Raw genomic sequence first — 25320 nt, forward strand, 5'->3', positions numbered from 1 at the left:
CAAAATGGAGGTAAATAATTTTGGTATTCTCTTAATACTATCCAGATGTAGTATTAGTAGCCCAGGTGTACATTTGTTTGAATTATTTGGACAACTGAATCTCCAAGAGTTATATTACTATGCTTCTAGCTTCTTCTGAACTACTATTACCTGGTATGATTTATGAAAAGATCAGAGTAAGAAATAGGAAGTAGGAATTCATTCCTCTGTCCCTGAGGTCCTAAATGTATCCAAACATTTAGAACCTCAAGGACAGAGGGATGAATTCCTATTTTTTTACTCTGATCTTTTCATAAATCATACCAGGTAATAGTAGTCCAGAAGAAGCTAGAAGCATAGTAGTATAACACCTGGAGATTCAGTTGTCCAAATAATTCAAACAAATGTACAATACTTTATTGCAGGACAAAAACTTAAGGGAGTCATATACCAACTTCCTTAGATGAAAAAGTAATCCTACCTATCAGATCCTCAGCATTAAATTCATTGATAGAGTCTCCTTTCCTAATGGCGACTTTAGTAAAGGGCAGATCTATGCCACTCAACATTATCTCAACACTTTGTCAGAAATTTAAATCCTACTTGATGGCCATCAATACTTAATTTACCTTACTATGGTTTCTTTCTCTACATATAGTTCTTCCTGATGATAAAATCTGCCTGAGGAATCCTAATGTGTTCTTTGGAGCAAAATCAATAGCAAAATGGAAAGAAAGAACCATACAAGTCTGAAAGAATTCATTCTTTGGGGGCTAACAGATGACCCTAAACTCCAGATCATGTTCTTTGCTGCAGGACTGTTGATCTACACTGTCACTTTAACAGGGAATTTGATCATAATTATTTTGATAAATATTGACCAGCACCTCCATATTCCCATGTACTTCTTACTGAGCAATCTGTCCTTTACAGAGATCTGTTATATCACCACTACCATGCCAAAGATGCTGTGGGACCTCCTGTCAGAGACCAAGTCCATTTCCTTTACTGGTTGCTTTCTCCAAATGTACTTCTTTCTGACTACTGCTGCCACAGAAGGTGCCCTACTTTCTGTCATGGCATACGATCGTTATGCAGCCATCTGCCAACCATTGCGCTACACCTTACTCATGAGTCAACCTCTCTGCCAGGGTCTGGTGGCAAGTTCATGGGCCATTGGAAATCTTAATGCCATTATCAATACTGCCTTTGTTTTCTCCCTGAATTTTTGTAGTTCCAATAAGATAGTGCATTTCTTTTGTGACATTCCACCTCTTCTACATTTATCCTGTTCTAATACTTCCCTTACTGAGCTGGTGACATTCATTGTCTCAGGAAGCATCATGATAACCACTGTCTCCTTCATTGTCCTCTCCTACTTTTTCATAGTCTATGCAGTGCTCAAAATCCACACAGCTCAGGGCCAAATCAAAACATTTTCCACTTGTGCCTCCCACCTTACTGTAGTTAGCATCTTCTATAGCACTGCCATCTTTACCTACATGCATCCCTCCTCTAGTCGCTCAATGGAACAAGATTGCCTAATCTCTCTCTTATATACAATAATCACTCCTTTGCTGAATCCTCTGATCTACAGCTTCAAAAACAAGGAAATTCAAGCAGCATTCCTGAATGTTCTTGGAAAGAAAGAAAATTGTCAGCTCTGAAAGTTCTTGCGTTAATCAAAAAAATGGGTGTAATGAATTGTGAAATGCCCAAGAATAACTTGATAAGAGAGAGTTCGACAGCTTCTCCTTCCTCTCCTATATCCTTCCAGATCAGTTATTGTAAGTGAGAGAGTTTGATGTACATTAATGGGTACAATAAGAAGCAAAGGGATATTGCTTGTCCAAGTGATAGTATATTCCCACAGAACTGGTGATTACTTCCTCTCCTTTTTCTTGATGAACTTCCTGCTGCACTGTACTGTATCAGTGACACAATGGAAAACTTTAAAAATAAATAAATAAATAAATAAAATTTGAGTGGAAATGAAAATATATTATTTATTTTGGAATTGTACACATTTTTTTTTTCAAAATGTTTACATCTAGAAGTCTCACCTTTAGGCCTGAGCTTAAATGTAAAATTTCCAGAGCACTGGTTTAACATCTGGGAGGATGTAGAAATATAAAGCCTCCCTGTATTAGTGATACATTAGCCCAGTGATAGCTAGTCAATATTATGTTTTGTTAGTGCATAGTGAACTCATGATAGTGCCAAATTCATCAGTCTAATTCAGTGGTATCCACAGGAAGGGGTTAAAAAAGCCAGGTGGCAGACAAGGAATTAAATTGGTATTAACTCTTCAAGTAACTTTGAAATATGAATGAATGAATGAATGAATGAATGAATGTGTGTGTGTGTGTGTGTGTGTGTGTATATATATTTGTAATCAGTGTAGATGATGATGATGATGATGATGATGATGAAACTTTGCCATAGACATATGGTAATTCTGTATGTCATACAATCAGAAGATATGATGCTAAAAGGATAACTTCCCTTCCATTCATTAGTGGAGATCACAGTAGTGGGCTGGAGGTGAATAGAAAACAATGCTGTCTGTTCCTGTCCTCCAGAAATTGTTGGCCACATATACTCACAAAACAGCAATCTCACAGTGCATATGTCCTTAGAGTAAAGTCCTTGGACTCAATGGGACTGAAATTAGAAATGAAAAAGATGCACCCCATTCTCATCCATATTTGTTTAGAATGCTGTTCATGCCTTAGACTTTCTTTAGTGGGAGATTCACTGGATTTGTCCCATGATATGTGATTAAAATGAGATAATTGAGTAAATTGTTATGCATCATGCCCATGCCAAAAATTTTGTCAGGAGGAGAAGGGAAACATCACTTTAAAACTGGAGAACTAAATACAGATATGAGCTATCTTAACAGTTTGCTAGAAATTAAATGAAGGCAACTTCATGAGGACATGCTGTATTCCCCAAAAACAGAACACCTTCATGCTACATTTAGAGGAACATGTTCCTATTATGGTGGAAACAATATCAGAATCAGTAAAATTTATCTACAATTGACCAGTCGGAAATAGCTTTACAAAATATAATAAAATCAACATACATATCCTGTAGGTGAGAAATGGCTTTTAAAAAAAATATCTTGGGAATAAATCAATATAATTTAAGATTGTACTGCCACCACCTAAAAATGATAAACTGTTAGCAAATGTTATTTCTCTTATTGGTTCTTCTCCAGGTAGCATGGGGATGGCATATTAATATATTCTGACACTTTCTTATTCAGATGATTTTTCTTTTCTTTTCTTTTCTTTTCTTTACTTTTCCTTGCCTTGCCTTGCCTCTTCTCTTCTCTTCTCTTCTCTTCTCTTCTCTTCTCTTCTCTTCTCTTTTCTTCTCTTCTACTGTTCCCTTGTCCTTTCCCTCCCTCTTTTTATTCTGCTCAACTGTTATTGACTCGTACTCCTTTTTTAGGCCCTATCTGCAAGTTCTCTTAACTATTTCCCTCCTTCCTAGTTAAACTGTTTCCGGTACTTTCATACTCCTAATGCAGCATTAGTTCATTTCATCACTCCAACACTCTCCATTACTTGTTCAACTACAAGGCTATATTAACATTTCTCAGCATCCCACAGATATTGTTTGAGAAGACTACTTTGTGTACACATGCTACTGCTCCCTATTTCCCTTACAGAGGTATTTCTACTCTACTCATTTGATGCTAGACAAGAAAGTAGACATTGTGGTGCTTTTGGGTGGTGCTGACTGCCATGGAAAGGTTACTGTTGCTTGCCAGGAAGACAGAAGCTGTGTTTCCTCAAAATCATAGTGGAGAGTTGGTTGTTGGGATGGTTTGTGGTACTTGATGAAAGATAGATGAGAAATCAGTTCTAGGGTGGGAGAGATTTTAATAGTTTCAAGGGAAGGAAAAGAATCAAAATTGTGTCAGAACAGGGTCAATACATGACATAGAGGAATGAACTTTTTGTTTTGTTTTAGTTTTTCCTTGATTAGGTTTTGAAGACCATATATGATACCTCTATTCTTAGATGAAATGAAACGAATGATCTAGAACTAAGTACTAGCCAAAAACTATGCAAAATGGTATAATTCCAGGTTTGGGAAACCAAATTCCCGTAATTAACAGAAAACAGCATCTTTCCCAAAGAGCTTCAGAACTGAAGATTCCACAAAAATCTATGACACAACATACTAAATTTTGAGGGTCAAAGAGTTAACTCCTGGATAATCTTATTCAGTTTAGATCCATTAAAATGAATAGAAGTTTGTTATCCTAATTATTTAATGGCCCAATTTTGAGAATAACTAAAACTGATTCTAAATCAGCTAGGTTTCCTCATGAGTAAAGTCACATTGATTTAAATAGGTCACCCCAAAGTAGGAATAGCTTTCATTGTTTAGTCCTAATTCACTCCAGTTTTGATTTGGTAAGTCCAATGTTCAAATGATCAGTGGTGATTGAAAAAAAATAAATGCTGACTGTAATTATGAAGATAATTAATTATGGAGAAGATAAGTTCTGCTTCTACTCTTCTTTCTCTCAGAGGATCTTTATCCACTGAAAGCTTTCCAGCTCCAGCTCAAACCCTGTGATGAAATTACTGCTTTCATTGCAGAGTTTGAGTTGGATCAAACAAATAACCATTATAATTCTAGAATATAGATACTTCAACAAACTTTTAAAACAAACACTATCAGCTTTTAAAGTTTGTTTTCTAAACTATAGAAACTGAATAAAATGTAAAACTTCAGAAAAGAGACCTGTAAATTATTAGCATAATCCAAAGTCCTACCAGCATTCCTGATTGCCCTCTCTTAGGTCTACTTTCTCTAGAACCAAAGCAGCATAAAACAGTTGCTTTCAGTATAAGCCTTGACTCACTCAGTTGAGTTCCTGAACTGCTTGCTCAGCTAGACTTGTGATGAAGCCGACTACATGGAGAGCAAAGACTCCCCTTTGCTGATGCTCTCTGCCTGAGTATGAGAAACATCTATTGATGCTTTGTTGTCATGTCAGTTGCCTGGAGATGAAATGCAGCCATGGTATGCTCAGGTTGATGCTACATGGCTGAAGAAGAAAGGCCTTGCAGAATAAGTTCATAAACCTCACCCTCACTTTCAAATTTGGAACATTCTTAAATTCTCCTTTATACTTCTAATAAGTTTAAGAGACTTTGATTATGTACAAATACATAATTTTCTATGTACAAATAAATATTTTTTGCACAGTTACCTGTATATTTACGCTTTTATCTTTATGTAAGTTCTGATCTGTGACTGGATATTATATGTTTACAGCTACTATTGGGAAACCTAACAGCCTTGTCAGTGCATTTGCTTTCAAAGCCATGAAGTATTTGTTTTCACTCCCTGTTTTTAACAAGGAACAGTGATAACAACCTGTATGTTTTTTTTTTTTCCCAAATGGTAATTATTTCCTGTAGCCCCAGGGAAAACTGACTTTGAAAAACAACCACAGCCTAAGTGTAGATATAATAGAAATTCAGTAGGAGTGCAAATGACAGAAAGTTCTCAGTGATAGATAGTAAGAAAAAAAAAATGGATGTGCAGAACTTATATGAATGTTAAATTAAAACAAGCCGACATAGTAAAGCAGTATTCCAAGTATATAATCAATTACAGGGCAATCCTAACATCTCTACTTACAAGTAACTGGCACTGAATTTGATGGGATTTACTGCCAGGTAAGTGAGTATAAAAATTTAAGTAAGATTCATTCTTAGTTAATTTTTATTGAAGATTTGTTTTCCAAGGTATTACAAAATCCAACCTGATCAGCCTGGCAGTTTCATGGTTGAAGAGATCATACAATAGGATCTTCACTTTTCACTTTTGATCATTTCAGTAATGCTACTTTTCATTTTCCTTTAAAAATATTTTTTAATGTAACCTCAGTGGAGAAGAGCTTTAGGCAAGAAGGAAAGTCCTCATTTCAGAAGCTTAATCAGGATGAGAAAGCCTTTCACTGATGACTAAATGGAAGGACAGAGAGAAATCATATTATTTCAGAGAATGGAAAGCAGCTTCAGATGAAGTTGACTGCTTTCAGTGAGTATAATCAACCTACTTTCTTTCAGGGGAAACAAAATACAAGTATGCAGTGCACAACACCGGAAATGAGGCTTTCCCAAATCCATCCTTGAGTCTGAGATACTTGTGCAGCTTGGTCTTCAGTCATAACGTAGTTGTCCAGCACTGCAGATTTCAATCTTTTCAGATCTTGGACTGACCTTTACCCGACGAACGTATCTGAGAACCTACTTCTTGATATTTTACCCAAAGATATGAGGGTGAAAGGTGGCTATTGTGATCTATGTTATATAAGGCTCAGATCACAAGTCAGCCATGTACTTCAAACCATCAGTCACACAACAGTGCATCACAGAAATATCCAAAGACATGTAGAGAAGGTCTTGTATGAATATACTGAGCAGGATTCAGTTTAAGCAAAATTGATTGGAAGGAGGATCTAAGTGCAGCTAAGAAGCACTTGAAAAAGCTGCTGAACAATTGGCAGTACTTTTCCGCTTCTTCCTTTTATAGGGGCTACCAGCAGACAAAACCACTGTGAGTGAAGCAGCATCAAATTGGTTTGCACACCAAGGCAAGAAGAGATTGAGAACGAGTGATTTAAAGTGTCACTTGATCACAAGAACCCAAAAGTTCAACCCTGAGCTACGTATCTTTATCACTATTGCAAAGTGTTATTCATTTGAAAATACATTAATTCAACATACAGGATCTGCAAAATAGATTTTGACCTTGGAATCTTCACAAGCTGATCACACACCTTGTGTATCTGTGTACCTTTGCAGTGCAAAATGCCTGCCCTATTGTTACCTCTTTCCTTAAGGGAAACACTGGAGTTGTTGTTTTGGATAGTAGCATCCAGGTCCTTTTCTGTATCTACCTTTCAATGGGGATTCAGTGGAACAATTCCCATTGTAGACCTCTATGGATTTTCCAGATACATAGCAATCACTATAGCCATTGCCAATATGGGACATCACTTTTGTCTGCCTTCTTCTTATTTCTTCCTGTACTTGTTCTAACCTGCTTTTATTGCTTTTCAAAAGAAGTCTAATAATTTCATACCTATTTTATTTTTGTGATTATACTTAGAGAGTAGAGATATAAATCACTTAGAAATAGTATTTGATCCTGGCTTCCCTTAAGGAAAGTCTAACAACCTGTTCCTCCCCAAAGTCTTTTATGCTGTCCCCAGAGCTCCATAGTTACCAGGGAACTGTCATTTTAATAGAACAGATGCACAACGTGATGAAATACAGAAGAAATCATTGTATTCTATTTTACAATTGATTGCATGTTGTGCTCTGGATATTACACCTCACTGACTTTCTCAGATCACCTCCAGTAGGATCTTCTCTTCCCAGATAGCAGCACCCTGCTCTTCAGAGTAGCCTTGGTTTCCAGGCCAGGAGTTCTGAGTCATAAGAATAGGAGGGTCCCATTCATCTGATCAGAGCTGTGTTTGATCATGATAACGTGGCTATTCTCATGATGGCGGTACTGAGATTGGTCATGAAGATTGCCCTTCTAGAACAAACCAAAAGAGGAAAAATCATTCTGCTACCAAGACTTTTTAGAAAGTTGAAACCGAGATGGTGAGGAGACTCTGTTTATTTATATAATTATACATTAAATATCATATATCCCCATGGCTGACACATAGGTCCCAGGAGAATCGGCTGGCAGTTCCTCACTTTCAAGGGGTAAGGAGGAAGGAAGCTGACAGGAACTGCTTCTCTGTTGCTCTACCTGCTCTCGATATTCAATAAGTTCCCCCCTATTAACTTTTTGGAGATTAGTGAAAACAGAGTTAACTAGCAGAGCTTTGGAATGGTGAATGTTGCCCTCTGTTTCTTGGTTGTATTTTGGGGTCTGTTTTTCAGTGTTATACAGTAGCTTTGTACATTTTTGCTTCTTATTTTTATTTCATTGTTGTTTTGTACCACAAATATTTTAGCCTAATTAGATGAGATTGTGACCTTTTGATACTTGGTTTCAAAAGGTCACCTTTTGATCCCAGTGGGAAAAAAGTCAAACAGATGAATAAAACATTCAACAATATACATTTGTATATTAAATGTGTATCTTTTGAAGGTATCCATTAAACATTATCATTAATGTATAAATTCACATTATACTTTTCATCAAGTATGTTTGTGTTTGTACTTTTTAACTTTATTTGTACTTTTGATTGTTTAGGATATTTATTGATTCATTCAATTTATACAACCGCCCATGTCATTTTAATGTGATTCTTGGTGGATAAAAATAAAATAAATAAAATACATAAAATGCACAAGCTAAAAATAAAATATAAAAATAAAAGAATTAGCAGCCAGGCATGATCTAACCAACCATCCAAACAGCCAAGAAACAGGCTCTATCCCATTCCCAGGGCCCCAGGCTCTGGCTTAGTTATGATCTTGTATTTCCTTGTCTGCATAGCAGTCATCCCTTTGGCCAAACCCTTCATATTCATGTTCTCTTTAGTTTATTTCCATTTCCAGAGCTTTCATTGCTTTATAACAAAGAAGGGGTATTTAAAAAAAATAGCATTTCAATAGAAATATTTAGTTCTGCATTTTGAATTAAAGTGTTAATTTACTGAAACTTTTCTGGAGGGAGGGGGGAGTTATCTTTCATAGATATGCCTTCTTTTCCCTTCCTTACATTTTCTCTCTCTTTTCACTACTTTTTTTTATTATTATTATCCTGTACTTTCTCCATTTCTTTGTATTAGTTTTTTATCTTTGTATTTTTAAAATTTTAATAAATTTATTATAAAAAGAGAAAATTAATTATAACAAATGTATAGATTGGGGAAAATTACAAATAAACTAATAATAGGTACTAAAAGATTCCAAATTCGATGAACAGTAGAACTCTCAGGTTCAGTGAATCATTTTTTAAAAAAATATAATTTTATTGAAAATTTTAAATAGAAGAATAAGGCTAATACAAAACAGAGCAAAAAAGAAAAGAGGAAAAAGAAAAAAAATGAAAGAAAAAATTAAATATACAAAAAAAAAGAGTAGAAAAATAGAAAAGGAAGAAGAAAGATATAAAGAAGCAGCTTCCAATCTTCTTTACAGCACTTATAAGTAGAATTATCAATTGACCACTCTCTCTAAAGTTGCATCGTGAGTGTCTTCTTTCTATAATCTTTCCTATCTAGTCATCAAAACCATAAATCATGTTATATATTTTTTTTTCTTTTTTTACACAAAAAGTCCATAAGGGGAAGGTTCAGTAAATCATTTTGACATATTCACAAAAATCACAAAATGAAATAAATTGAAATCAATAGGTTCTCCCAGCTCCTGCTTTGTATTATCTACTGGCTTCTGTTATTGACTGTGCATTGTTGATCAAGAACAAAAGAAACCACCTCCCTTATTAATTTAAAGTCCACCTTTCTTAGCAAGAATCTCAAGGAGCAGGAGGTTTCAGTGTTGTAGTGGAAATCGGCCAGTGGCCCACCAACTCACTACAGCTGACTTTTTATCCTGATCTAGACTGCTGCCTATATGTGAAGCTGCTCAGATGACAAGAGGCAGGCACAGAACACTGATTTACAAATTCAGTATTGACTGATGGACTCTTTTTTACCTGTTGTGCTTTTGGGAATTACCAATATTGGCTGATAAAACAACTGAGAACTCTTCAAGCCCAAGAAGCTGCAAGAACCTGATTAAAGATGGACATCAGGCCAACATAAAATCTGAACCAGACAAGTGTCACAGAATTTCTCTTGATGGGTTTCTCTATTGACCCAAACAACCAGACTCTTCTCTTTGTCATAGGCCTGTTTGTCTATCTGTTAACTTTAGGAGGGAATCTAACCATTATTACCTTGATCAGGATAGATCAATGTCTCCAAACTCCTATGTACTTCCTCCTTGGCAATCTCTCTTTTGTGGAGATCTGCTACATTTCCACTACTCTCCCCAAAATGCTATGGGACCTCTTGTCAGGGGACAAGGCAATCTCCTACATAGGATGTGCACTACAATTGTATTTCTTTGTTGCTTTAGGGAGCACAGAATGTGTGCTTCTCTCAGCCATGGCATATGATCGTTATGTAGCTATCTGCCAACCCTCGCACTACACTCTGCTCCTCAACCAAAAAGTATGTCAATGTTTGTTAGCAGCCTCCTGGACTATTGGCCACTTCAATTCCACTATTAACACAGCCCTACATTTCTGCCACTCCAATAAAATCAATCACTTTTTTTGCGACATTCCTCCCTTACTATGCTTATCTTGCTCTGACATCTTCATCAGCCAGATGGTGACCTTCACCATCTCTGGAGGTATCATGATTGTGTCATTTGGCCTGATCCTTCTTTCTTATATTCTCATTGTCTCCTCTGTCCTCAAAATCCACACTGCTCATGGTAGGATCAAGGCATTTTCCACCTGTGGATCACATCTCACTGTGGTGAGCATCTTTTATGGCACCATCATCTACACCTATATGCGGCCTTCATCTGCGCACACTATAGAAGGAGACCGCCTCATTTCAGTGCTATACGCCATCATTACACCACTGCTCAACCCCTTGATCTATTGCTTCCGAAACAAGGAAGTACAGGGGGCCCTTTGGAATGCTCTTGGAAAAAGCAGGTTATAGTTGTAAGTTTTAAAAGTTAAGATTCATACAATATCATAAAAACGGTGGGTGTAAAGAAAAATCACTGAGATGTTTTCCCTCTGATTATTTTGTAATAATGCAGTATAAGTAATAAAGGAACTAACTTCACCATTTTGTGGCCATATTTTTTATATCATTACAGCTAATGGGAGCACCATTTGCCTTTTCCAAATATTTCCAGATATTAAACAGAATTTCTTTTTTATCTACAATCTAGGGGAATTTCATAGTATATGGTGGTATGTAGCTTACATTAATTTAACATTTCTATTGGAATATTGAATTTTCATCAATAATTAATATATATAAACAACCAGCAAACTCCATTCTCCCATTCACTGACAATGTTACATAGCCTAGTAATTAACATCTACTAGCAAACAATAATGCTCTGTGAAGACCAAAAACCCAACTAATGGAATATTGTATTTTATGCTTCTCTTGGGGGAAGGATGTTGTTGCTTTGGTAGTGAAGCACTTCATTAGTGTGAGTACTAAATGTCTGGAATCTTACATTATTCCCTATTTATCAGAATGTTAGATCTCCCCATGCCGATCGTACAGTGCCATTGCAGGGGGCTGTGCAATGACAGCACAATGAAATTCAGAACTTTTCCTTCTTCCGGCAAAAGAGCAAATCATCTGCATGGGGCCCACCTTGATTGAATATTGGATCTCTGTCCCACTCCAGAAGAATCTTACAGCAATGACCCAGTGGAAATTAATAAAATTTCAGTAGAAATAAAACGATCTTTCTTATTGTGGCATAAGGGTTTTGTGACCAGGCTGCCTGCTGCTGAACTGGTGTGAGTCAGAAGAGAAAGAGAAAAGAAAATGAAGGGAAGGGAAGATATTCAGGTACAGTCTTGCAATCCAGCGATGCTGTCATGAGGGCAGATGAGGCATGGCAGGTGAGGTGCCTTAGCTGCTAGCAAGGACTGTTGTGGGACAGACGGAGGCGGCATTTTGATTGGTTCAACCTAGCATGTAAGGATTGGGATTTAAAGGCCTGGGGGAAAACCCATTTCCTCAGTTGCTGGGGGACTTGCTGATGGTTTGAGCTGTAAAAGGAGAATGAGAGAAATAACTAGATAAAAAATAGAGAGATATTGCCATATTTGATTTCATGCTGTTTTGAGGCATCAAGGCAGTAAGTGACTTTTGGGTGATTGTATGGGAAGTTGGCGGTTGGGAAGAGACATCACTGTGGGTGTTCTGGGCCACTGGAATGTGGAGGTGCTAGTTTCTGGCCCTAGAGAGAGAAAAGGATGGAGACATCAGCTTAAGGCTTCCCCGGGAGAAATGATATGAAAACCTAGAAATAGGGACTTGCTTCACCTAAACCCAAGGCATACAGGGATAGATGGAGGCAGTTCCCTGCAGACTGATGCAAGGAACCCTCAGGGAAATCATAGACTGGGAGGTGCTTAGCAGAAGACCCAGAGAGAGATACATCATGCAATATCTACACAGAGGGATGGTTGACAAAGTCCAAAAAAGTTTGAGGAAAGGTTTTAGGCACACACCTAAAGAAATTTAGCCAGTCCCCTTCCTATCATTCTCTCTTAGTAATAAACAGAGATTAAAGAAGGAGGAGAAAGAATGGACTGTTGGTAGCTAAGCAACAGAGTGGGTGGTTGCCAGCAAATAGTTCTGGGAGAGAGAGAGTTAGAAACTGGAGAGTTTGGACATTCTGCTGTAAACAGTTCTGCTTTTTCACTAATTCCTGCAAATACAGATGTATATAATAAAAAAAGGAAAGTACCTCCACTGTCTCTGTCTCTGTGAAGCAATTATCCTATTTAAATACATACACAGTCACACACCACAGCTCTAAAAGAACCTCAGTCACACTTGACACTTATGTATTTTGAAAAGAAAGGCAATATTTCAAAATATTTACATCTAAAAGTCTCAGCTTTAGGGCTGAACATCAGTATGAAATTTCCATACTTGCAGTTTTACAGCATACGGATTCCATCACTGGGGCAATATAAAACCTGCCTGTATTGGAGATACATAAGCACAGTGGCAGCTGGTTAATAGTATATCTTTCTAGTGTGGAAGTGTTCATGGTAGTGCCAAAATCATTAGCTTGATTCATCAGTGTTCACAGGGACAGGTTAAAAACAGGAAAGATGGCAGAAGTTATGTCTGTTATAATTCCCGGAGATGGCTCCAGGATGAATCTCCACCCCTGGGAGGGCTCAATCACTAGTGCCCTCCCCCCCTGAAGAGGGAAAGCTACGGTAACCTGGGGCCCAACAACTCAAGTGGCTGCCGATTCCACTCCAACCGGAGTAGGGTTGAGAGACTTTTCTGTCAAGTTTGATGGGGATCGAACCAAGTTATCTTTCTTTCTAACTAATGCTAAAAGTTACATGAGGCAGTTTGGAGCATACTTCCCTTCCAAAGAGGCTAAGATAACTGCCATTGCCACCAAGTTGAAGGGTAGAGTGGCTGACTGGTATGTTCCATTAAGTGAGGCTGACTCCCCTGCACTTGATTATTTCGAGGAATTCATGTGGGTGTTAAAGCTGCATTTTGAGGATCCTCTAGCCAAGGCAAGAGCTAAGAAGGCGCTGCAGGATCTTACCCAGGGCCAAGTGTCTGTAGCTGATTACACCCTAGAGTTTAAGGCTCTAGCTGGGAAAATCCCCGACTGGTCTCAGTCAACCTTAATAGAACGATTTAAAGAGGGACTCAACCGGGATGTCCTATGGTGGGAGTTGTGTAGAGATGACCCAGAGTCATTGTACAAATGGATTTGTCTGGCAAGCAAGGCTGAGCATGCTCAGCATACCTTCATGCACGCTAGAAGATCTGAAAGACCACCCGCAACCATGAGGGCACCCCGAAGTTCTGCGACTGCTCCCCAGCCAAGCTATAGAGCCTGGAATGAGGAGGTGGATTGGCACTACGTGAGGGGTCAGTGTCTCCGATGTGGAAATGAAGGGCATTGAGCAGCTGATTGCCCAAAAGCCAAGGCTGGAGATCGAGCGGGCAAGCCGCCAGCCAAATCGCCCCCCCCTCTCATGGTGGAAGACAGCAGCCAAGGGCGCAGCTGACACTGAGGAACTATTCTACTCCTCGGGAGAGACTGAAGACAACTCTAAGGAGCCGCTGGGAAATGCCAGCCACCTGCCATGAAGAGCGCCTGCAGGCAGGTGGAGGAGGATGGACACGAGGATGCTACGGTGAGTGCTGACTGTCCCACTTTAGCAGTAAAAGTGAAATTGAGCTCCCACACAAAAACTATGGAGGTCTGCGCTTTGGTTGACTCTGGATGTTCCAGGTGTTTAATTCACCCTGATCTGGTTGCTGCTTTGGACCTGCCTAGCTTTCCCCTCCAGCAGCCTTTGATCTTCACACAGTTGGATGGTTGAACGGCAGGTGGGGGGGCGGCAACCCATTTCACTGGAACTGTCACAATGCAAATGGGCAGCGACCATGAGACTTTAAAATTAATTTTAGCACCTGTTGGCAATCCCTTGGTAATTCTGGGGATTCCCAAGTTGACTATCGAAGCCCATATATAAACTGGGAACACAGAACTTTTACTTTTAAAGATGGGTTTTACCAAGCTCCTACAGTGGATAGAGCTGCATGTGCAGGGGTTGGAAGTGCTGCGATCGCCACGCCACACCCTAGCTTGGCACATTTAGAAGGCTTGCCTGATTGATACCAAGACTTTGCAGACATATTTGGGGAAACGGAAGCAGATCAGCTACCCCCCCCCCCACCGGAAAACTGACTGTGCAATAGAGTTGGTTCCCAATGCTCAATTGCCCAAGCCACAAATTTATCCAATGACTCAGAAGGAGCTTGAGGCATTATGGGACTTTATTGACAAAAATCTGTCAAGGGGGTTTATTGAACCTGCAAATTCCCTAGTTGGGGCCCCTATGCTATTCCGGGAAAAGAAAGATGGCACGCTTCAACTCTGTATGGACTATCGAGGGTTAAATTCCATCTCAATTCTCAACAAGTACCCTCTTCTGCTCATGAAGGACATGTTAGCTCATTTGTCTAAGGGCAAGATTTTCTCCAAGCTCGATCTTCACTAAGCCTATTTCTGCATCTGCATACGAGCTGGGGATGAGTGGAAAACTGCTTTTAATTGCCCACTGGGTTCATTTCAGTACAAAGTCCTCTCTTTTGGGTTGGCAGGGGTGCCCAGAGTCTTCATGCAATTGATTAATGAACTATTACATTATCATTTGTTTAAGGGGGTCCTGGTTTATTTAGATGATGTTCTCATTTACACTGAAACCGAGGAGGAACACGAACACCTCCTCAAACAGGTGTTACGCAAGCTTAGAAATGCCAAACTCTATGCCAAATTTTCCAAATGTGAATTCCACAAGACCCAACTTGACTATCTGGGCTATTGGGTGTCTGACAAGGGTATTGAAATGGACCCTGCAAAAATTCAGGCAATTTTAAGCTGGGAATGTCCCCACACCTGGAGGCAATTGCAAAGTTTCCTCAGGTTGAGTAATTACTATCGCCAGTTTATCCAGGGGTTTTCTGAGATTGCTTGCCCCTCACTGATTTACTCCATACCAAGGGCTTGGGGGAGACATGCAAGGTAAAACATCCTAGAGCAGAGCTGAATTGGACACCTGAATGCCAGGCAGCATTTGAAAAACTGAAATCCCTTTTCACTCCTGAGCCTATTCTACAGCACCCTGATCCTGCACACTCCTTTGTGGTCCAAGTTGATGCTTCTGACTCCTCAGTTGGGGCTATTTTGATACAGAGAGATTCTAAAAATCACTTAAAACCTTGCGCTTATCAGTCCAAGAAATTTTCTGAAACTGAATGCCGGTGGTATGTTTGGAAAAAAAGGTGTTTGCTGTAAAAGCCAGTTTGGAACCCTGGCATCAACACCTTGAAGGCTCTAAATGCCCTTTTGAGGTTTGGACCGATCACAGGAATTGGGAAGCCCTCCGCACCCCCTGGCATCTCAGTCCTAAACAAATTTGCTAGGCTCAGTTTTTCAGTCATTTCAACTTCCAGTTAAAATTTATCCCAGGAAAGAAAAACTTTCTGGCTGATGCTTTGTTGCATTTACCTCAGGATTTTGACCAGGGGGCAGATGTGGTTGGGACTGTTCTCACTGAACCACAACTGGGTTTGGTTGCTGTCACTCGGAGCCAGACCCGAGCATGGGGAACCCTGCCCCCAGCCCAGTCTGGGAAGCAGACAGTGCAAGTTCCTTGTCAGTTACAGAAGGACTTTCTCCAGGTGCTGAAATCTGACACTTGGTTGCTAGCTAATAAGGACACAGTTTCTTTTGAAAATGGTCTGGCGTGGGTGGAACACCACCTTTATGTGCCCGAAACTTTAAGAGCTGAGATTTTACAGTGTTCCCATGATGATAAACTTGCTGGACACTTTGGTTTTGTCCAAACATTGCATTTGGTTTGTTGTAAATTCTGATGGCCTACCTTGAGACGCAATGTAAAAGACTATGTGGCTTCCTGTCCTGTTTGTGCCATGTCAAAACATAAGGGGGGAAAACCACAGGGGAAAACCACAGCCAGTGGCCAGCCCTTCCCATCCCTGGTATGAGTTTTCTATGGATTTTATTGTGGATCTTCCTCCCAGTCAGAAGAAAACTGTCATTTGGGTTGTAAAAGATTTTTTCTCCAAACAAGCCCATTTCATTCCATGTGCATCCATCCCATAAGCCCTGCAATTGGTGCACCTATTTCTCATCCACAATCTCCATGGTAGACCCTCCCATTTGGTCAGTGACCATAGGACACAGTTTACTTCCAGTTTTGGAAATTATTTTTAAAATTGATTGGCACCAAACAAGCGCTGTCCATGTCTTCCCATCCTGAGACTGATGGTTCTACTGAGATTTTAAACTCCACTCTTGAACAGTTTCTTAGAGCATACATTACCTACCATCAGGACGATTGGGTGAAGTTACTACCTTTTGCTGAAGTGGCTTACAACAATGCTGTCCATCAAAGTACCGGGCAAACCCCTTTTCGTCTGGTTTCTGGTCACGACTTTGTTTCCATCCCTGAACTGCCACAACCCCCTTCCCAAACATGTTCTGCATCGGACTGGGCTGTTAAACTGTCTGATTCCTGGCCGGTGATTCAACAAGCTTTGGCAGATGCCCAGGCTGCTTACAAGTTTCAAGCTGATAAGCATCGTTCTTTGCAACATGACTTCAAGATTGGGATCAGGTGTATCTATCTACCAAGTTTATCAAGTCATCACAACCCTGTAAAAAACTTGCTCCCAAGTTCATTGGTCCTTTCCCTATTGTTGGCCATCAATCCAGTTACTGTTAAATTGGACCTGCCTCACAATTTGAAAGGCTTGCACCCTGTTTTCCATTGCAGCTTGCTCAAGCCTGTCCACCACTCCTCCCGCTGGCATCCTCAACCTCCTCCTCCTGCTCCAATCATGATTGACGGCCAACAGCACTTTGAGGTCAAAGAGGTTGTTGATTCTTGCAAGCTTTGAGGAACCCTCCAGTATCTGGTCCGATGGAAACACTTTCCTCATCCTGAATGGGTGTCTGCCTGCCATTTTAATGCTCCTGATTTGGTTTGCCGTTTCCACCTTGCTTACATTTGAAGCCTGCTGCTTAGACTTTTCTTTCTTTTGCGGGGGCAGTATGTCATGTTCACTGTTTCAATGTACAGTATACATTGTAACATTTCACATGCCATGGCACTGATGCGCATTTCTGTTGGGGAGCGAGCTGCTGTGAAACCTTGTACCAAGCTCTGTATCTGTGTTCATTACAATGGAATGTGTTTGGGTTATGTTCTCTTTTCAAGGACTTTTCCCGCAGACCATCAGAAAGTGTTAGGAGCACCTGGGATTGTGAACTTGGGAAGATTCTACGGGGGGGGGGGATTTCATTTGCACCGAGGGTTTTTAGTTTGCATTTGGTGCAGTTTTATCATTCTCAGCTTTCTCTGTGATCCTGCATACTATTCTTTAATAAATCAGATATCTTTGAATTCCTGCTCATGAGTCTGATAGTGTTTTAGAATAGGCAACCATTACACCCACTCTGATGGAGTGTTACACTCCATCAAAAGTTGAAATCACTCGAGAACTGTACATAACAGTAACATCCCTGACCATGTACACACACAGACACACATTTTTACCAACCTTTGGTTAACTCAGAAAGAAACCGCCTTGAGCCATCTGAGACTAGATCTCCCACATGAACTGAAGTTGAGTACAGTCAGTTCAACCAGCAAGTGGACAAGTCCTGTCAAAGCACTATACTGAGTTGAACTTTAGTACTGATCCAAGGAGGCTGCTGGGCCTTATCCTAACCCTAACTCATATTCTCTCCCTTCCCCCCACCCCCCAAAGCATATTGCTTTCCAGGATTTGGAAGCAGTTTTCCTGGGTCCCTGAAGCTGAGTTGGGTTTCACAACCTGGAAGACTAGTTGGGTTCATCTAGTCAGATGTATCCAGAATCAGAAAAAAGTGTATACCAATCCTCACTCTTTGAACTGCTCTGAGTCCCCAGGAGTATCATGGCTTCCAGAGGCCAAAGAACACATTGAGCAGACCCAAGGAAGCAGATATTGACAGGGACTCCTCATCCCCTTCAATTGCTGGAGGATCCATCTAACTCTGACTTGTGAGGAACAGAACTGTGAGCTAGGGCAGCCTAGTGTTCCAAAGGAAAGTGACTCTTTTTTCCTTCACTCTGTTTTTTCTATATATTTGTCTCCCCCTACACCTGAAATTTATCTCTGCAAGTGGTGGGTGAGTGTGCTACATCTTGTGAATTTCTATCAGCTGCTTTAGCAGGAATCCTCAACAATTCCTGATTTCTTCATTGTGCCAAGGAACCCTAGTTTCTCTTTTCACTATCCCCATTGATAGCTGTAGAGTGAATCAGTTCTTGAACCACCCCACTTCTGCCACTCTGAACTTGTTCTTCATCTTTCTCACATTGACTGGAATGTGTAAAGTGACCCATAGACTATTAACTGTTTGTTTTGTAGTTGTGCTTGTGGTTGTTTCTTTTGCTTTCTACACAATTAGTCTCAGATATCCTTTGCATCAAATTGCCCCATAACATAAATAATTATTATTTCATTACCCTATATGTCATTTCCCTTAAATATTAATCATTTGTATGGATTAGTTTATAATTATAGTTCCACATTTATATTTCCAAAATGTCTTCAGGAAATCAGCAGTGAAACTATAACCAATCAAAATAATTTATTGAATCATACTTCATGATCCCAACAGAATTGGTGCTGAAGGAAGCCCAATATTATAAAACATTGACTTTGGCAGATGCAACAAAGCACTCTTTATAATACATCAAATAAACCAAGAACGTACATTGAGAAATGCCTAGTCAGTGATGCTAAGCTGAATCTCAAGGTTAAGGTGATGAACAAATCAGTAGATCAAAGAGGAATTATCATTATATGCTAAATAGTCTCCAACCAAGCAATTTCCAAAAGGCATCTTTGACATCTTTGTTCCTCATGCTGTAGATTATTGGATTCATTAGCGAAGGCACAACAGTATACAGTGCAGTAAACACTTGGTCCAATCTGGATGGAGAATTAGCAGGTAGTATCAAGTGAGCCAAGAGGCTACTGCCAATGAATAGGGAAACAACAATGAGGTGGGGAATGCAAGTGGAAAAGGCCTTTTCCCTTCTCTCCACTGAGGGCATTCTCAGCACGGTGGTAAATATCTGCACATAGGTTAAGATAATGAATGAGAGGCAGCCAACTCCTAAACATGAACTAAAGACAAGAATCCAGGTTTCACTGAGGTAAGAATCAGAACAAAAAAGCTTGATTAATTGTGGAACTTCACAGAAGAATTGATTGATGGAGTTTGAGCAGAAAGGCATTGAAAAAATATTCACTGTATGTAGAGCTGCATGCAGAAATGCAAGCACCCATGCCCCGCCAGCCATCTGGTGGCAAGTGGACCACTTCATTATGGATGCAAAGTACAGTGGATGGCAGATGGCAATGTATCTGTCATAGGCCATGATAGTGAGAAGGAATAAATTGGATGACAGGAAAGAAACGTAGAAAAACAATTGTGTCACACATTCGGAATACGAAATCCATTTGGAGTTCATGAGGGCATTAACAATAGATTTGGGTATAATGGCAGAGGTGGCACCAAGGTCACCAATAGATAAATTGATTAGAAAGAAATACATTGGGGTGTGCAGATAACAATTGACCAGTATCAGAAAAATAATCAGAAGATTTCCCACCAGGACAAAAAGATACATTATCAGGAAGATGGTGCTGTGTAAAAATTTAACCTCCTGATTTCCAGAAAATCCAAGAAGAACAAAATCCAATATACTTGTGTTAGACATGACATTATCCTGTTTCCTGTAGGAAGATGAAATGTAATTTATATACAGAGTTCTTTCACATTGAAAAAGTTTTTTTTTTTCCCCCTTTAAGGTTAACAGTGTTTTATAACTGTATAACAGCTTTCCATTCTTCCTGTACTTCTTTCTGATATGTTTAATGTATATGCTTTGGGAAGATATAGCTATGACAAATAGCTTATACCATATGGAAATTAATATAATTTTGCTAATTATTTGATGTAACTATATAAACCAACACTAACCTTATCTTTTTTTCATCTACTATGTATAAGAATTCTCTTTTTTCACTGTCCTCCCAAATTTTGATCTCATCTCCCATTGTGCCTGTCCTAAGGTGGATTCCACCTGAGAGTGGATCATGTAAATGTTATACCATGTTCAGTGTTTAATTGCACATCAGAGCAGGGACCCCCTTCACAGGAATTTTAACAATGCAAACTTAAGTAATCCTCTGATCTCGCTGGAAACAAACTATTTTTCTCAGGCCCTTGTATGCATGGCTACTGAGTGAACTGGAAAAAGAAATGGCCGAATGGCAGTAAAGATTAAAAATACTTGATATGCAGGATCTCAAATACACATTTAAAGTCATATGTTTTAAACTGTCCATAAGTAAACATCTAGGAAAGAGATGCTGCTGGAAAAAAAACAGATACTTTAAAAAACATTCAAAGTAGTAGAATGAAAAAGTAGTAGAAAGTTTTAAAAGAAAAAAAAATAGATTAGAGGGTGTAAATTGAGCATTTATAGTTTTATTCTTCCCTGGACTGAATCAAACTGATGCGTACAAAATGGCAGAAAAGTCTCTAGTTTTCTTGCATGCTCCATATTTCCTTAAATGCTTCCTTTCAGCTTTTACTCAACAAAGTATAAGCAACATATTACCTCTTCTTTTTGCAGAGTCAAACTTCACACTTGTGACTCCATAGCTGTACCTTTAGGAAACCTGGTTCTGAGCAGCAAGGAAGGATAGAGACAGATGATGGCTACTTGGCTGACCTTGGTATCCAGAGATTTTCTCCCATTTCCCCAAATTTCTCAGCACTAATAGGCCACAGTTAAAATCAAAGAATGGGAAAGGGTTGATTTTTCTAACTGTAACACACTATCTTTAGAATTTGTATTTAAAGGTTACCTTCCATGTCTGTATAAGAGTTGGTTTGATTGGAGCAACATATAAGCCCAAGTAAATAAATACATAACTGTCATCAGTATTATCATGCTGCAAACCTCATGAGACCCACGTAGAGCGACATCAACATTTCAAAGTCACACCCACATAGAATAATGAGGCAATGCTAATGACATCTATGCACAAGGGAATGATTGTACAAAACAATTTTGGTGGAGGCTGATGTAATTCTTCAACTTGATTACCAAGGACAATCTGCTTGCCTACATCGTTAGGAAAAGGAAGAGATAGACAGAACCACACTGACTGCATCATCCAGGATTGAGCACACTTCTATATTTTCAATGTCCATTACAGTTTTATGAGACAACAGCACTATAATTAACCTCTACAAAGCTTCCGCTGTTTTTCTAAAGGATATCTATTTTTGTCCTCATTTTTTTCATCAGGAAATCTTAAAATTCTTTTCTCCAGGATTATATGGAATGTTTAGGAGGAAATTAGATTAATAAATTATTTGTATTTGCTTTTGTTACAAAGAGAAGAACCACACAACTTTTTGTTAGCCCCTAATCAGCAAATGAATAAATACCCTATAGTCAGGAACTAGGTGTCGATGATTATGACACTCTGAAAATTTACCCAAAATTTATTGAGGTACCTGCAGTGCTGGGAAACAGCTAAAATTGTGTTCTGTCTCAAAACAGCTTCTGCTGGCTGCCATCTTTAAAACTCCAAGACGCACAATGACATCATGACATAGGACTCATTCTGAAAGATACTAGACATACATTATTATATGGTGGTCCCCAGGTAAAAAACGTCTGTGTGGGGTGGATTTACTATCAAGAATAAAAGTTTTCTTCTCCAGATATCATCTATGTTTGGAGAGACCTTGCTCTGCTCCCCCGTTTTCTTTTTCTATGAAAAGTAGCATTTTCTTTGAAGTCATTCATACCTGTTGAAAGAGAAGAAGGAATGAAAAGGAGACATACAGTAAACAAAGGAAAAGCATACATAACTGGAGAAAATATATTTTAAAAAATCATTATATAAAAAGTAATGGGGCTCAACCTTTAAACAACATTAAACCTTGACAATGTAGGAAAATTTTTGAGTTTATTTACAGCAGAGACCAGCACACTCTCACTGAAGCATTCATTAGTTTATTGATCAGCACTGGAGGCAAAGACAAGCCTAAAGAGGGAAGGTTTACATTTTCCCTTTGTACACTTACAGTACACAATGACAATAAATATTTGATCACTGTAGCAAACAATTGAACTAGGTTATGGCAATGTGTGTTAATGAGCTTAGGATGGTTTTGTGTGGTTTACTCTTAGGTTTGTATTTATTCATCTCAATTATATTTATCTGGCTTGATTGGAAAGACAAATAAAGACAAATAAATAAGCTTGATTTATTTGTTTATCAGGTTTAAGGCCACTTGTCTCCAGAACAAGTCTGGATTGCTTACATTATTAAACATTGAAAAAACAAAATAGAAAGGAGCAACCATGTATTCTGGACAAGACAGATTGCATATACTACACAAACTACACCCAGTGTCATGTTCATCGTTCCAATGGTTTGAATACATCGTAACGTTTCACATGTCACTCTCCTGTTCCGTGTCTGTCATTTGCGGGGAGGGGAATTTCAGCCGTGCCAGGCTGTAATCTCCTTGCTGTTCTGCAGGAATGTATGTTTGGGTTATGACATGTCTTCAAGGTTACTTTCCCATGTGTGACGGTTGCCAACACCTGGGAGGGGGTGGTTGCTATGGTGGGGCGAGGGGCGGGATTCGGTTTGAAGCGAGGGTATTTAGTTTGTATTTGGCGCGCTTTTGCTCATTCTCAGCTTTCTTCGTACTTTGCATACTATTCATTCAATAAATTAGTTTTCTCTAGTAATTACTGATGAGACTCCTTTTATTGGAATAGGCAATCATTACACCCAGCGGGGCTCAAGCAACAGCCCAACTCCAGGACCTGGGAGTACAGCCATGTTTTTAAGGACTTCTGAAAAAACATTAGTGCCATGGACCAGGACTCAGATGACTCAGACTTTGAGGAAGAGGCTCCAGAAGAACATGTGGAATGTCAGCCTCAGGAAGGACACAGCCAAGAGTGACCTGAGGCTGATAAAACACAGACACCCCCAGAGCAGCTGGAACAGTCAGATGATGTTGATGATGTTAGGCCTCCCAGCCCCCACACCCAGCAAGTAGAGCAAAGAGCAGGGAAATGTCATTCTATGAGGCTTCTTGCCGAGCAAGGGAGTAAATCTCTGGATTAATGACAACTGACTGCAGCATGATTTAAGAATCCGTCCTGTCCCATGTTGCTCTGTTGGAAGAAACTGTCTGTTCTCTGGCTCTTGTGTGATGCTCATGTGTGGATCCTATTCATGAAATTTGGACCTCTGGACTGGCTGACAACCCTGAACTGCTCTTGGAACCCTGGATTTAGACAATTCTTCTGTGTGCTCTTATTAAAACCAAACTCTTCAGGCAAGCATCTACTTTGTTTACATTCTTTGCTTGATGTTATTTCTTCAGCCTAGAAGTAAAATTGCTAATATCCCTAGCAACCATGTTTAAGTGTGTGTGATTGAAACCTGAAGCAGGACAATTAGGATAGAAGCCATAGGGATATCTGAAGAGGTGCTATTCCAGAGGGCAGGTGCCAGAACAGAGAAGGTATGTTTCCTGGGTCTCCATATATGGCATTGTTTAGTGGATGGGACCTATATGGTACTGACTCTGCCCAATCTTACCAGATGGGCAGAAACTATGGAATATAGGCAGTCCCTCCAATAATCTGCGCCTATGCCATGAAGGGCTTACAGCTAATAACCAGCACCTATAAATGTAGTGAAGGACACCTTCTCCTGAAACAGTTCCCTATAGGGCTCATCTGAACAGCCAAATTATAACGCTACTCTCCCATCCTGGAATCAGCAACATTGTCTGTTGACAAAAATTGACTTGACCTACCAGCCATCCAAGGGAATGGAATAAAAAATGGTATTACTTGTGTTTGTTTGTTTTCTCCCCAGATTCATGGGGAATGTTAAACTTAACTCCAGGAATTAATTCATATTTCCTAATATTTATGATGACTTTTCAAAATATACGTTCTCTTTTGTACACAAAGAAAAAGGTGATGTTTTAGAAAAGCTAAACGAATATTGTGAAAACATTAATAAAGTGGTGCTACCCAAAGGCTTAACTACTGAGAGGCAGGTTGGTGTGATGGTTAAGCTGCTGGCCTAGAAACCAGGAGACTTGGCGTTCTAGGCTTTGTTGGCAGAGTGCTAGAAAGCCTTTGGCCCAGGAAAGATCAGAAAAGTCACACACCAGGCATTTCTATAAAAATAAATTTATTTACAGAAAGCACAAAAACATATTCACAGGCTTTTTGCCGAGAGGAGAGATCTCTCTCGGCTGCATACTCTCTGCAAACCTTAATCTGTAGCAGAACACAATATACCAATAGGTCTCCCTTAAGCATGAAAGCTGGCCTTATGTTGGGATAAAAATATAACAACAGCAAAAATGTAGACCATATACTCAGCTCATGCAAGAAGATCACACAAATGGACTATATAAATGACAACATAACACAGTCACTAAAATGATCCATGGGAACATATGTAAAAATGATCATTCACCAGTAATGAAAGATTAGTAGGAACATAAAACTGAAAAGTAGTTCAAAATGAGCAGGTTAAAATAAACTGGGATTTCCAAATGCAAACTGATCAAGTCTTGGTGCATAACACACCAGATTTAACTGTGGTTGAAAAGAAGAAAATGTGGATCATTGATATGGCAATACCAGGGGATAGTAGAATAGAAGACAAAGAATTGGAGAAGAACACAAAGTATCAAGATCTGAAAATCAAAGTTGAAAGGTTATGGCATAAACTGGCAGTGGTGGTCCCAGTGGTTATCATCACATTGCGTGCCATACCCAAAAACCTTGGATGGCACTTAGAAAATCTGTTCATTGACCAAATTTCTACCTGTCAATTACAAAAGGCCACACTGCTTGGATCTGTTCATATGTTATGTCAATACATTATGACATCTTAGTTTC

The 25320-nt window shown here is 39.3% G+C and overlaps 2 protein-coding genes across 2 annotated transcripts; both read left to right on the forward strand.

Moving 5' to 3' along the window:
• Nucleotides 1-695: 695 nt before the first annotated feature.
• On the forward strand, nt 696-1646 carry LOC134497335 (olfactory receptor 5F1-like). The gene has a single exon (XM_063303001.1). It carries the CDS (start codon nt 705-707, stop codon nt 1644-1646), a length of 942 nt encoding a protein of 313 aa, XP_063159071.1. The 5' UTR covers nt 696-704.
• An 8111-nt stretch (nt 1647-9757) lies between these two features.
• Nucleotides 9758-10672, forward strand: LOC134496646 (olfactory receptor 5B12-like; the record flags this gene model as incomplete). The annotated part of the gene is made up of 1 exon (XM_063302358.1): nt 9758-10672. A coding segment is annotated over one exon (915 nt), but the record flags the coding sequence as incomplete, so codon positions are not given.
• Nucleotides 10673-25320: the final 14648 nt, after the last annotated feature.

The sequence above is a fragment of the Candoia aspera genome, chromosome 4 (genome assembly GCF_035149785.1).
Source record: "Candoia aspera isolate rCanAsp1 chromosome 4, rCanAsp1.hap2, whole genome shotgun sequence".
In the NCBI taxonomy this organism is placed as follows: Eukaryota; Metazoa; Chordata; class Lepidosauria; order Squamata; family Boidae; genus Candoia; species Candoia aspera.